We start from the raw sequence: 14,470 nt of genomic DNA, 5'->3' as shown, positions 1-14,470 counted from the left end.
AATTATTCATCACAAACAGATCAACCAATGGAGAAGGCGTTCAGGATGGCAATACAGATCACATGATCGCCTCTCCTCCAGACTGCATGCAGTTTGGTATTAAAATGTTTTCAGTACCACCAACCGTTGTGTTGTTACACATTTGAGATGATAGATACATGTTGAGCTATTTTAACGGATTATATCATCACATTGATAACCGGGACTGACGGCACTCACGGCGAACAACGTTGCAGCTGTTATTTTTGAGGTTGTATCCAAAAAGTGCAGAGCTACTGTGGGCAGAACAAGCTAGCTAACGTTAGTCAGGTCGGACGGCGGCGAGGCCCCAACCGGACGGGAACACGGGGGAACCATGGCCAACATCGCAGTTCAGAGGATAAAACGGGAATTCAAGGAGGTGCTCAAAAGTGAAGAGGTTGGTTGTCACGTTTGCCAGTTAATGTTACTGGTTTCGTTTTTCCTTTATTTGACTACGAGGCTGAATGTGAATGACGCGTCGCTGGCTCAGCTGTCAGCTTCCTAATCACCAAGCTGCTAGCTTTAGCTAACTGTATCAGACACGGCAGTGCATCTGGCTTCACAAATAGCTACTAGCGCTAGCTATTAATATGCCACTGTGGGGAAGTTAAAGCCAAGTATGTTACTGTTAGCAAGCCGTTTATCAGGTTATAGAAATATTACCACAAATAATTGAGTCTCAAATTCATATTGCTAACGTAACTGGCTCGCTTACCATGCCTTCTATGGTAACCAAGCTAGCTGCGTTAGCAAAGATAGATTGGTGTGATCCGCGTGTAGCACTAAAGGTTTGGGCTCACATATGTCCCCCTGGATCTGCATAGATTCGTCTCAACTTACATTAGAGGGCCTAATATATGTAGATCAGTAAGATGTGTGCAACAAGTTGAGGTCAACTTTGGTTAATGCTGCGGGTGGTGTCAACTTCTGCTGCATAGGCAGGTTTAAGTTTGACAACAAGCTAGCTTAACACTCTGCAGTCTGCCTGTCTGCTGAAGTTAAAATGCTTCTTTGCCTTTTCACCCTTTTCAGACGAGCAAAAACCAGATAAAGGTGGACCTGGTGGATGAGAACTTCACAGAACTTAAAGGGGAGATAGCAGGGCCACCTGACACACCATATGAAGGTGAGGGGCCCATTTAGGCACACTGCTGTCTGCTAACCTGTATGCATGGTTGCACAATTTCGTTATGTGATATTGGGAGTCACTGACAACAACTTTATTTTTGAGAAGGCCTCACCAACTAACTATTTTAAGAGGCATTTAATCCTTAATGTAAATCAAAACAACTTACATCTTAAGTCACCCATTTATTGCATGCTTGAAATAACCCTGTCACAATTCTTGAATTATTGTGATACCTCTCATTTCTTCCAGGGGGTAGATATCAACTAGAAATTAAAATTCCAGAGACGTATCCATTCAATCCACCCAAGGTAGGAATTCATTACTGTTATTGTTACTGATAACCATCCCTTTTCTTGTTTTTCCATTACTGTACTAATCCACAAATTATTTTCATTTAATCTCTCAGGTGCGGTTTATCACGAAGATCTGGCATCCCAACATCAGCTCAGTCACAGGTGCAATATGTCTGGACATTCTCAAAGACCAATGGTGAGTGAGCGTTCATAACATTCTTCATCCATCATACATCCAGCATGAAATACTTTTCTAGTTGGGTAAGACAGTGTTTCCCCTACCAAAGCCATTTCTAAGTTGCTGTTCTAATGCCGACCCCTGTCAATAGTTTATATGCATTGATCTAAACTCCTACTTATTGTAATACATTGATACAATATAAAACATAGGTTCAACAAAGCTAAATAGATGAGTGAGCCTGATGATGATTATGTAGCATTAGTTGTTATTATTAATCCCAGTTTTATATACAATGATGTAAGTGTTCAGTCACACTTAGATCAAAGGTATTTAAACCAGCTGGTCCACTATCATGTGAAGTATTGACGATATTCCTCCACCACTCCCATGCAATGAAAGAAACTTTTTGGGGAAACACATCTGTAGAAGTCAGAGTCCATGAGGAAAGTTGACCTAATTTTGGTGTTGCACTAAACAGTCACCTGGATGTTTTTTTTTTTCTTTTCAGGGCAGCGGCTATGACACTGAGGACGGTCCTCCTGTCACTACAAGCCTTATTGGCAGCCGCAGAACCAGATGATCCACAAGACGCAGTGGTAGCCAATCAGGTGGGTGTGCATGTGTATTTATGTTTTGACAAATTTACTGTATTTCTAATTTTTCAAGCAGAGCTATATATATATTGCCATCTGACACTAGATATCTTCTAGGAATTTGGTTATTGTAGTATTGTGATAGCTCCGATGTCTCCTGGTTGTAAAGGCTTTAAATTATAGTTAGCTGATACAGTTTTCTTAAATTTAAGATGCAAAGTGATTTCCTCCACCTGCTTGGACATTATTTCCATACTGCTAATGATTGTTACTTAAAATTTATTTAACTTGTAAATACCTTCTGTGAGCACCAGTACGCATACCCAAAATACTGTCACACCATTGGCAGAATTTGACAGGAAGTGAAGACATACAGGAAGGATTGACAGGGACAAGACAAGATTTGTGCTAGGCAGGGTTCTAATTCGGGACTTTGCACTATCATAATATGCAGCTCACACATCTGCCCCGTCAGCAGGATGTATCAAAATCCTATGGATGGGCCTCCATGAAAACTAGCTGGACTTTAAAGGCTAATCCTTAGGAACAATTGCCTAACTTTGGCTTTATGTGTCTTGAATTTCATAAATTAGGATGACAAATTACAAATATATAGAAATACAATTTTTTTGCCAAATAACAACTCTGATATTAATCGTCATGATGAGAACATTTTTTTGTTCAGATATTTATGTCAGGTTCACCTGTGTATGACCCTGGGTTGTTACCTTAAATGCCCTTATACAGGTGGATGCAATATGCTTTTTCCTGTGCCGCACAACAGTTAATTTTTGCACGTTAAGCAATATTCGGTGCACTGCTTGTTAAGGGAAACTGTTGTGAAATATCATGCGTAGGCATTAAGCTGTTTGCCCTACTCTACTGAACACATTATAACACCTACATACTATCACTAATCCCTAGTGTAGTAACAGTCTTCTACCAACCACATGCCAATAAAATGTGAAGATGTTTTTTGTTTTGTAGCTGCCCAGTGAGGTTCATGTTTTTAAACACAGTTTGCATTATTGAATGTTAAACAGTTGGTCAGATATGGAAACCTGAGGCTGTTCTGTTCAAAAATGCAAACACAGCATGTAAACAGAATGCTGGGCAGAAATGACTGTCTGGCAGACTGCAGCTCTACTAGTTCCTCTGGCTCTGAATGTCTCAGCAGCCTCAGACTCTTGCAGATAATTGTTATATTATAGTATAGAGGGGGCATAAGTACACTACTCTTCTGCTTGTAGGCACATATGACCTAAACTAAGTAGACAAGCCCAATGTTTCAGCTGTTGACAGTGGTATGCTGAACCCCTTTCACATAAACTTACTGTTGTTTTTCACATATGTTCATCACACAGTACAAGCAGAACCCAGAGATGTTCAAACAGACAGCGAGGCTCTGGTCTCATGTCTATGCAGGCGCTCCTGTCTCCAGTCCGGAGTACACACGCAAAATAGACAAACTCTGTGCCATGGGCTTTGAAAAAGTAAGTTTCTCCCAACTTTTTTCATCCCCTACTGTGCATTGTGCTGCTGGATTCTGCTGCAGAATAAAACTGAATGTTTATTGTTTTTCTTCCCAGAATGCAGTAATAGTGGCGTTGTCGTCGAAATCCTGGGACGTGGAGACAGCGACAGAGCTACTGCTCAGTAACTGAATCTTGACACCCTCTTCATCTTCCTCTTGATCCCGATCTCCCCTCCCTCACACATACACACCCTCTCTCCTCCGAATTCCCGCTGTCTCAAGGCGTCTTTTCCCCTGTTGCACCCTCTGTTTCTCAGTGGACTTCTCATCTCCACCCCCACCCCCCCTCCGTGTGGCATCTCTCCTCCCTGCTCATCACCTCTGCTGTACCACAGTCCAATCAGTTGCTCTGTGAGCTCTTATCTCTGGTTTCATTTCAAGTTCATTCAACATTCCACTCAGTGCTACAATCAGAAGTTCAACCACATCTCACCCCCTTTGAAGCAAATGCCAGACTTAAGACCCCGCCCATGCCCGCTAGTCTCCTAGCTTTCCTGGCTGTTTCCAGGAAGCGGCTGTCAGCGGCTTATTCTTGCCTATGCAGTGCATTTACTTTCATTTGTGAAAACCTTTGTAGGAGAGAGTCAAGCCATTCTAGAAGGCTCTTTTGGACCTGGTCATGATTTTTACACACTTTTGGGCCGGTTTTCTAAACAGGAGTTGAGCCGAGTCCTAGAATAACCACATTTTTAAATTGGTATCTCTTAAGAAATTGTCTTGCACTGTGTTCAACATCACTGTATTCACTCATTCACTCATCCTTACACAATAAACACTCAGTATTTTGGGGGTACTCTAAAACGAGTAGAAAATGGAAATTATGAATCATTATCTTGTTCTGTCACTGAGAGTTTTTGAGGGCACTATAAAATGCATAAATGGTTCACTTAAAATTTGGACATATTAAAATAAAATTTTGGGAAAGTAAATATAGTGTGCCAGGTAGCAAATATGGAGTTATTCAGACACAGAATAGGACGAGGCTTTTCCCCGTTTCTGGAAACCAGCTCATAAGTTCTTCACACAGTAGCCATACTCATTTTCACACCACATTTCCCCTCTTCAACTGTCTGACGGACCCAAAGCTCCTGCAGCAAACCCCAGTACCCATCCCCACACCTGTTCTTGACATGGCTTACTTCGCCTGTCCCTTTTTCCTCACATTTTTTAAACATTTTATTTGATTTTGGCCTCCTGCAGGAATACATTTGGATTCTTGTTTTTAAACTGAGAGAAAAAAAACAAACATGTTCAGCCGTAACACAACCTGTCACAAGTCTGGATGGAAATAGTTCAAAATGAGTTTGAAAAGTATTGCATCATCAACAGATAAATATGTCAAAATGATTCATCTGTAAATAAAGATATTAAAGTCTGTGTAAATTAATCCACACTCTGTTCTTTCTTTGCAGCACTGAGATATTTCTGAATGGGAATAATTCCACCCCCCTAGGAAATGTAACAAATACATGCAACAAGAAACTACCTGCCAACAATGTAACGTTCAATTAGTATATCACAGTCAGTTTCTTATAATCTCAGTCACAATATTGATAAATAGAGAAACGGTTTATGCTTGTTGTTGTTTAGGATCCAATGTGTTTATAAGCTTGTTTGGCTGTGCATACATTTGAATAAAAACTAGGCTGAGGCACTAAATTTACAAGACCAACAGGAATTTAACCTACAGGGAATTACATTGCCAGTGAAAATGAAGCAAGCAGGCCAATTTAGATGAAGACTATGCATGCAGAAGAACTGGCAAATGGCTTATGTATTGTGGAGTTTGACTTCCTGTACAGTAGTATTGCACTAGTGTTTCATAAGGTTCCCGGTTGAGCAAACAGTTTTTTTTAGTTTTTTTTTTTTTTGTGCATTTAGAGCCTCAACAAGGAAGTGATATAGGCTCTTATAATGTTCAGATCACCTTACTTATAGTGGGACACACTGAGAATGAGCACAACGACAGATGGGCTGCTTGGTAGCATGTTGTGCCATGCTGAACCTCTCCAAGAAACCCTGGCAATAATCTGAACACCGCATTTCAGTCTGCGTATTCGCACCAAACATGAGACCTGCCACTGATGTGTTTATGTCTATTAATCAACAGCAGAATGTGGTGTAGATCCATCGAGGACCTCAGTGACAATATTACAGTGGATTTAACGGTACAGCACTGCCCCTGCTGCACACTAAACCAGCCTCAGGTTTCCCAGGCAACCTGAGTGACAAAAGCTCATTTTGTATCCTTCCACTCGATGTTGGCATGTCTCTCTAGTATATCTACTGGAACTCCACCAAGCATCCCAGAGCAGATTACTGTACTGCATAGGGCTGCGTACATGACTGAAAAGAGCATGCTTCCTGATAGCACTCTGTGCTATTAAAGTGCACACAAAATAAATGAACCTGTTGCATTATTAAAGTGTTTCCATAGGACTGACTTCATTATAGTATACACTTTGTTACAGCCATGCTACAATAGATTGATTTGATGTTTGGACCCATTGGAAAATAAAGATGACTCCAATAGTGTTGCTGTTGGGAATTATAGGTTATGTGATGTAACAGTAAGGTTATAGTGGCCTTTTTAAAAATCTTCTGTTTTGGCATAACTAAGATTCCTAAATGGAATTCACTTTTGTGGGGTTTCTTTGTGCTGGTTCTTTCATGAATCCTTAATCTTTTAGTCCTGCCATGGACTGTTTGACTCCTATCTGTCTGCAAGTCCACATAGCATCAAGACAAAAAAACCCCAGTAAAATAGAGGATACATCTGAAGTTGCAGGCATAATGGCTTTGTTAAGTGACAAGATCTATCACCATTTATTAATAAATAATGTTTACTTCACTGGAGGGCCTAGAGAATCTATAGATACTAGATAAAATATTGCAGTTTTATTACTAGAATTTTATTTAACCAAGGTGACTCATTCCAACCCACCCTGAATTAACAATCCTCTGATGGTTTGCTTCTAAGCAGGATAACCGTCTATAATGTCAAAAATAATGTGACTATCACAACTTTTAATATAGAAAACATGCAAAAAGTGCCTCAAGTTGGCAAATTATGAAAAGCTGTGACATAATTGTATGTGTCACTTTAAAATTAGCAATACTGACTTGTGTTTTTACTATTTATTTACATCCACATCTAAAGACCTAGCCATAAGCACCTAGCCACCTCTTGATTGATTGTTTGTATGACTGAGTCCTCCTTATCTTCGTGGTGTTGGCAGTGTGTTGTAGGAGCAGGCCAGCAGCGCACCTGGCTGCAGGGGTTTGATTGACAGGTGAATAGCCCAGTGTGTGGTGATGCTGGGCATCCTGTTTCTCTCTGTCTGCTGCTGCTGCTATGTGATAGCCGGAGTTTTATTCCCCTGCCAAGGAGTAAGAGCTGCGGTGACCGCGAGGACGACCAGATGAAACGGTGTCCTGCTATCTGCAACTGAGTTCAACTGGGGTTGAACGGGCACCATGTAGGCCAGTTAGGGGGTGAAACCAAAGGACCGTTAGATTGCTGGTCGCAGTGACCTTTAATTTCTTTCAAATTTCTTGGAGGTATTAATAAATGTTCAAGATGATTCCAATAATTTACCTGGCGATGCTGCTTCCCGAAGGTGAGTCAGACGCTCTTGCTTTGCAGAAAAATGAAACGCCTCTGTGATGATAATTAGTTAAAGAGGTTGTACTGTTTTAAACTTGTACGTACATGCTTTTCCTTTGGTTAAACAAAAGAAACGCCCGAGGTTCATCAATGTGAAATGCACTGCTGTGTGCGTAATTACGCACAAACCGCGGTGCCTTTCAAGCAAAGAGCAGTTACGTTGACGCTGAATTTTCATGCGGCTTTCAAACCATTTAGCCAAACAATCTAAAGAATCTTATGAAAGTAAAGACGTTTGTTTGCTAATGTATCAACGGTTTTATTAGAAATGCCTAAACCCCATTTAAAACAAAGTTTCCACATCACTTTCTGTGGCTTTCTCTTAAGGAATCACTAAGAGGGTTGAAATGGTCTAACAAAACCGAAATAATTATTCCTATAATAGTTTTTTCATAACAACAAATGTGAAAATATTCAGTCACCATATAGCATTTATGGCCTAAACATGGATGGCATTCAGAAAAGAGCAACAATATACAGTCAAACCCGTTTTTGAGATTAACTGAAAGGCACAATTAGAACAATGTGAAGGAAAATACTGTTTAAACTCCATAGTGGTGTCTGTGCCACAAAAAGCACTTGTTTTGTAAAGAACTTGAATATGACTGATCACCACATCTTTCCCCCTCCAGTGGCTCATTCGGCTGAGGGTCACTATGCCCAGAAGCTCCTGAATGATTTGATGGAGAATTATTCCAGCGCCCTGCGGCCTGTGGAGGACACTGACAGAGCCCTCAATGTTACCTTACAGATCACTCTCTCTCAGATCAAAGACATGGTGGGTACTAACTCATCAGCAAGATCCCTCAAATCTAAATTTTTAAGTGCTCATTATATGTACTGCATATTATAGTAAGATCTAATGATCGAAATAAACCACACAGGACTGTCCACAACTAAAACATCTTTACTAAACTGATCGTTTTGACTGAAAAATCTGTAAAATGATCTCTCCAGACACCAAGAGGTATTTTTGAATATTGTTTTTATGCCTAATATGTTTTGTCAGTAATTACTAAGAGCTCATTCCTCATTACAGCACCATAAAAAAAATCAATAGTCAACATAATATTTCTTGGCCAATCAATCAGTCACAGTGCCTTCCTGCTTACAGTAAAACTATCAAGTTGTAAGCCCTGATGAAGTTAATTTGGGAGAAATCATGCATAGAACTGTAGGTTACTATAAATACACTGAACCTAGAACCAAACCACGAAGATGTTGAATTTGGATTAAATCTTCACTGCATTTTCATCATTGCAAAGACAGAAGTCACCAGAGGATAAGTTTGTTGGCCCTGATGTATGTATGAATGGCAGACCTCCCGCTGTACAGGCCGGGCCTACTGTTACTCAGCTGGCTCAGGTTCCTGTTCAGGTTCAGTGCTGTGTCAGTCCACAGTGAATTAGCACTTGTGTGTTGCACGTGTGTTTGGGTGTGTGTGGTTGAGGAGAGAATACAGCTCTCCTACTGAATGAAATATCTCTGTGGTATACCAGCAGGTACCAAACAAGTGTGTGTGTTGGAGTGTCCTATTACCCAAAGCCTTTATGTTTTCTTCGGGTCGTTGCTTCAGTGAAGCTCTGGCAGCGATACCAAAACCACCCCCACCCACCCCCATCAGCCAGCGACTCTGCTCATCCACCTGATATTGACAGACAGGTCTGGATTTCAGCTGTTGTGATAAACTGAAGCGTGTCTGCTCATAGAGAGTTAATGAGCAACAGAGAAATGAGAAGGAGACCAAGAGGATCTCTCTTTAAGCAGCTGTTAGTATGTATCCATTGTGTGTATGTAGGTGTGTGTGTGACTGTTCTCATTTGTGTGATTGTGACTGTGTTTGTGTATGAAGGATGAAAGGAACCAGGTGCTGATTGCCTACCTGTGGATCAGGCAGACGTGGAATGATGCGTACCTCAAGTGGAATAAAGAGGACTATGACGGACTGGAGGTGATCCACATCCCCAGCAGCCTGGTGTGGAGGCCTGACCTCGTCCTCTATAACAAGTATGCCCGTACGTCACACAAACACACACACAAACTCATACTATAATTTTCTGATCTTTCATAGGGCTCTATGTTGTAGTTTTCATCAAACCCTCATTGTTATAGATCTTAAAAGACTTATTCCAGCAAGAGGCAGGATTACACACATTCACCCTTGGCAGATCACCACTTCCACAGCCTAACTAACATTACTCAAGGGCGCTTTACTAATAATCTCAAAAATTGTAAGATTATAGTTATACTTTTACAGTAATAATCTTCCTAAATTATATGACTCTTTACAACTGCAGAGTTACAACATTCTTTAGTCAACAAAGTGCAATTTAAATTAATTAAAACAGAGTAAAGTATCCAAATAAATATAAATCAGCTAAAACATCTATTAGAAATATACAGTATGTGTAGGAAAATGTTTGCTTATAAGCATACATTTAAAAAGTTTTGTCTGACATGATCATAGCCACTGTCATACAGAATTCATACAACATTATACATAATGTACATGTTGTGTTTTGTAGTTTAGTACACCAGTTTTGTATATTATGAATCACAGAATATGTAATATAAGTACAATATTGTAAGAAATCTGTATTAAAGAGGCCATAATGTAATACATACAATGCACAAACACTGTATCTTGATATATACTGAGTTACCAGCTTATTAGGGTCTAATGGAGTCCAGTACAAAAACCTTGCAATAAATGTATCAGGGATCACAGAGGTGTGGAATCAACTCTATTGTAATTGTTGAGGCTCTAGTCTGAATATTATAAATAAATTAAGTGTAGGACTTTAGCTAACAACCTCCAGGTCCCATACTTACTTCTGTAACAGCAGACTATACATGTGACTCTCTTCCTCCAGAGCCGACGATGACTTCTCAGGGCCGATGGACACCAACGTGAGACTGCGCTACAACGGAGAGATAACCTGGGATGCTCCTGCCATCACCAAGAGCTCGTGTGTGGTGGACGTCTCCTACTTCCCCTTTGACAGCCAGGAATGCAACCTGACCTTTGGTTCCTGGACCTACAATGGCAACCAGGTTTGTAGAAAAACATGTGCGATATGCAGGAGAAAACCGCCTCAATTCAGTTTATCCCCCTTTTCAGGATGATGATAACGATCTGTGTCACCTAGGTTTATCAGATCATTTGACTTATTAAATAATACAAGACTCACTTGTAGGTTGTGAGGCTATGGCCTCTGTGTTAGATTAAGGAGCCACTGAGACTGGCCAGCTTGAAAAAGAGATCAGACACACATATACTCTTGCCTTGAGAATCATTGTATAGAGCCATTGAGAATAGAGCAATTGAGAATGACTTCCGGATGGGAGCCGAAACGTCTTGATTCTGAAAACAGTGTCCAGATGACTACGACTGAAACCTTTTCTACAATTGTATAGAGCCGTTATTTCTGTGGTCGTACATACGTGTGTTTATGCATTTGCTGAATTAGTCTTTTCTTGGAATATGTCAGTGGGTGGAGCTGGTTGTGTGCCTCCTCTACACACTACTCCTCATCCATTATCCTAATTCCAGGTAGACATCATCATGGGCATGGACAGTGGTGACCTGTCAGACTTTGTGGAAAATGTGGAGTGGGAGTGCCACGGGATGCCGGCCACCAAGAATGTCATCATGTATGGCTGTTGCTCTGACCCGTATCCTGACATCACCTATACAGTGCTCCTGCAGCGCCGCTCCTCCTTTTACATCTTCAACCTCCTCCTCCCCTGCTTCCTCATCTCCTTCCTGGCTCCACTGGGTTTCTACCTGCCTGCAGACTCTGGGGAGAAGGTCTCCCTCGGAGTGACGGTTCTTCTGGCTCTCACTGTGTTCCAGCTAATGGTGGCTGAGAGCATGCCTCCATCCGAGAGTGTGCCCCTTATAGGTAAGAGTGTGTTTCTTTAGGATTGTGTTAAAGCCAATATGTAAATTTTTTATGTGATTGCAAGCATCTTTAGAATAATTATAGTTGCTTGCAATCCTGTGTTTCTTAGTGTTTTTTAGCTACACTAGTAGCTTGGCTGTAGGGGTGGCGATGTCAGTCGGCCGGCCATCAGTCCTCCACTTTGGTCCAAACTGAAATCTCTCAACAACTACTGGATACATTGCCATGACATTTTACACACACATTCACGGTCCCCAGATAATGCATTCTAATGACCTAATAATTCCTTGACTTTTCCTCTAGCACCACCATGAGGTTGACATTCGTGTGGTTTTGAATGAAATCTCACCCTGAGGATTAATTGTTATAACTTAGGTGATCCCTTAACTTTCCATTTAGCACCATAATAATGTCAAATTAAATTTTTTCTAATACTTATGTCCAAATACTAATGACATTCCCATCAGTGTCAGCTGTACTTAGTTTTTAGTGTCAATTAGCAAATGTTAGCATGCCAACACACTATTATTATTATACCTGCTAAACATCAGCATTACCATTGTAACATTAGCATGCTGACTCCTATCTGTTTATGTTCCTATCTGTTACACAGGGAAGTACTATATTGCCACTATGACCATGGTCACAGCCTCTACATCTCTCACCATCTTCATCATGAACATCCACTTCTGTGGTGCAGAGGCCAAACCAGTCCCCCACTGGGCAAAAGTCCTCATCATTGACTACATGTCCAAGATTTTCTTTGTTTATGAGGTGGGAGAGAACTGTGTCTCTGCATCCTCCTCTTCTTCATCTTCTCACTTCCCCCAGGATGACATCCGTCAAAAGCACCTCAGCTCCCACATTCATGCGAATGGTAAACCAGGGAGCCACAGTAGCCGACAGGACTGGCAGAGTCACAAATACCCCAGACCTCAGACCCCCAAGCCGCAACACCATCCCAGAGTGAAAGCCCAGCACCACATCATGAGAGAAGAGAGGAGCCATCTCTCCAGCTTTGCACCTGGGAAATATGAAGGCTCCAATGGGAAAATCCCCACAGGTGACTGCTGTAAAGAAGACCAGAAGGTCCCCTGCTACCCTGAAGACCAAAAGCTTCCCTGCTGCCCTGAAGACAAAAAGCCTCCACCTCAAGGCCCCACTGTTACCTTTGGCCCCTGTGTGTTCTGTAGCCATGGCAGCGGCATCCCTGGTGTTGACACCAAGCTGGTGCGCAATGTTGAATATATCGCCAACTGTTTCCGAGAGCAGAGGGCCACATGCGCCAAAGGGGCAGAATGGAAGAAGATCGCTAAGGTGATGGACAGATTCTTCATGTGGATCTTCTTTGTCATGGTTTTCCTCATGAGCATCCTCATCATTGGCAAGGCACCGACCAAACAGTGATGCTATGTTTTTTTTTAAATATTTGACTCAGTGAACTCTTTTTGGTCAAATAAAAAAGTCAGAGGGACTATTTTGTGTTTTATAAACACGTTGTACGCTGAAAAATGTATGGACTTTGTGGCTTTTTCTTTATTAATAATAACAGTATAGATTATAGTGATTTGAAAATAAACAAATTTAACTTTGCATTCATTGTTTTTGGCCATGTACATACAACACATGCAACGTTAAAACCCATGATTACTTACACACAGAATCATTTTGTGTCCTATACATAGCAACATTACATTCTTTGTCTTCATCTAAAACAAAACAAAATGGGCCAGACTTTGATAACGTTTACAGGCAATGCAGAGAACTTATAATGAAAGGGACGTTAGGTACAACAAATTATGTTTGTTAAATCATTGTTTTCTGCTGGCCGCCACTCTGCGTGCATTTTAGCTACTTTGCTTCCTATACAATCCTTACCATCTCTATTGATAGCATGTTGTAAATTTGTGTATTGGTAATGTATTACCATCCCCATCAATCATGGCTTTGATATACAGGTACTTCATCATCTGACCATTGAATACACGTAAGGGGATCTGCTGTCAAATTAAAATATGACCAGTGGACACAGCACATATCTTATTCACTACTGTGAAATCAGATGCCTGGGGGTGAGAGACACAGCGCCAGCGAATGCTCCGGATCTGCAGAATCAATTTTTTGTTCAAAATCATCCAGTGAATAGTTCATGAACAAGCTTTGTTTGTAGCGCAGCCAGGGCAGTGAGGATGTAAGGTAATATGGAGCATCAATTATGTAACACAACAAGCACACTCTGACACCCCCCTCTTTCAAAAACCCCATACCTTGAACTTGGAAAGTGAATATGTTTGTGTATACGTGCGCATACATGTTCAAGGTGGGAGGAATAGGAAAGAATAAAGAACAACAAGGAAGGAAAGAAAACCTAATATCGTTGATACAGCTGATATAGTAAGCTAAATTAATTCAAGTACTGTATGTAAGTAGTACTTGTACTTCACTTAAATATTTCCATTATTGTGCAAGTTTATAATTCTACTCCACTAGATTTCAGACGGAAATTATATTACATTTATAACACTCAGCCCCAAGCCTATTCATTCCTACTCAAATCTTTAAAAGCTGGTCATAAATATATACCTGCAAGTAATTTCCTAAACCAGCTCAACACTGTAGTTTTTAGCAAATGTTACTCAAATAGTTGTAATTAGTGTATTTGTTGGGGACTATTTTGTGCTGTGGATTTGGTTTGCTAGTGAGTATTTATGGCAGCAGGATGGTGTATGTGTGATGGACTCAAAATAAACTACAGTGCCCATGTTCATTGTGATGAAGCAATTTGTTATGCAGTGCAATAGTGTGGCTCACTGATGTATTTTTAAATAGTTTTTGTAAAACAATTGATGTCTGTGTCACTGAGGAATAAGTTACAGTATATCAGGCTTTGATGTTGACATTTGAAAAACAAAATATCACCAGACTTGTTCTTTAACTTGTGATTTTGTATTTTTACATTGTGATTGCTACATTTATTACGATCTGAATACTCCTAGTGTATTTTCCTCCTTCCCTATTCCTATTCCTCTTTCTAAATGACCCACTACAGTAGGTAGGGAATGCAATGAACAGAAGAGTCTCTCCCAGATTTTTCACTACAATACCTTCATCTTACAGTAGAGGGCGCTCATTTCCCACATACCACCC

The 14,470-nt window shown here is 40.7% G+C and overlaps 2 protein-coding genes and 1 long non-coding RNA gene across 3 annotated transcripts; 2 read left to right on the top strand and 1 right to left on the bottom strand.

The window, feature by feature from the left end:
• Positions 1-54: 54 nt before the first annotated feature.
• On the top strand, positions 55-5,138 carry ube2ka (ubiquitin-conjugating enzyme E2Ka (UBC1 homolog, yeast)). Its single transcript, XM_044204804.1, has 7 exons — positions 55-418; positions 1,054-1,147; positions 1,400-1,458; positions 1,557-1,639; positions 2,133-2,232; positions 3,582-3,710; positions 3,807-5,138. The coding sequence occupies exons 1-7, from the start codon at positions 356-358 to the stop codon at positions 3,879-3,881; spliced, it is 603 nt and encodes a 200-aa protein (XP_044060739.1). The 5' UTR covers positions 55-355; the 3' UTR covers positions 3,882-5,138.
• LOC122880063 lies at positions 4,903-8,019 on the bottom strand. Its single transcript, XR_006378825.1, has 2 exons — positions 7,350-8,019; positions 4,903-7,209 (listed from the first exon to the last, which is right to left on the bottom strand). It is a non-coding gene; the product is annotated as an uncharacterized LOC122880063 (long non-coding RNA).
• Positions 7,197-12,916, top strand: LOC122880060 (neuronal acetylcholine receptor subunit alpha-9-II). Its single transcript, XM_044204799.1, has 6 exons — positions 7,197-7,371; positions 8,051-8,196; positions 9,271-9,425; positions 10,292-10,472; positions 10,972-11,323; positions 11,937-12,916. Exons 1-6 carry the CDS (start codon positions 7,323-7,325, stop codon positions 12,728-12,730), a joined length of 1,677 nt encoding a protein of 558 aa, XP_044060734.1. The 5' UTR covers positions 7,197-7,322; the 3' UTR covers positions 12,731-12,916.
• Positions 12,917-14,470: the final 1,554 nt, after the last annotated feature.

This window comes from Siniperca chuatsi, linkage group LG8, assembly GCF_020085105.1.
Source record: "Siniperca chuatsi isolate FFG_IHB_CAS linkage group LG8, ASM2008510v1, whole genome shotgun sequence".
NCBI lineage: Eukaryota > Metazoa > Chordata > Actinopteri > Centrarchiformes > Sinipercidae > Siniperca > Siniperca chuatsi.
This window is presented reverse-complemented; position numbering and strand designations above follow the sequence as displayed.

What these genes read in the sequence shown, in the direction of transcription:
- ube2ka (XM_044204804.1), top strand. Translation starts at nt 356, where the DNA reads ATGGCCAACATCGCAGTTCAGAGGATAAAACGGGAATTCAAGGAGGTG. An exon ending in ACCTGACACACCATATGAAG is followed by an intron (nt 1,148 to 1,399) that starts GTGAGGGGCCCA and finishes CATTTCTTCCAG; the next exon opens with GGGGTAGATATCAACTAGAA. An exon ending in GTGCCATGGGCTTTGAAAAA is followed by an intron (nt 3,711 to 3,806) that starts GTAAGTTTCTCC and finishes TTTTCTTCCCAG; the next exon opens with AATGCAGTAATAGTGGCGTT.
- LOC122880060 (XM_044204799.1), top strand. Translation starts at nt 7,323, where the DNA reads ATGTTCAAGATGATTCCAATAATTTACCTGGCGATGCTGCTTCCCGAA. An exon ending in TCTCTCAGATCAAAGACATG is followed by an intron (nt 8,197 to 9,270) that starts GTGGGTACTAAC and finishes TTGTGTATGAAG; the next exon opens with GATGAAAGGAACCAGGTGCT. An exon ending in CGAGAGTGTGCCCCTTATAG is followed by an intron (nt 11,324 to 11,936) that starts GTAAGAGTGTGT and finishes TCTGTTACACAG; the next exon opens with GGAAGTACTATATTGCCACT.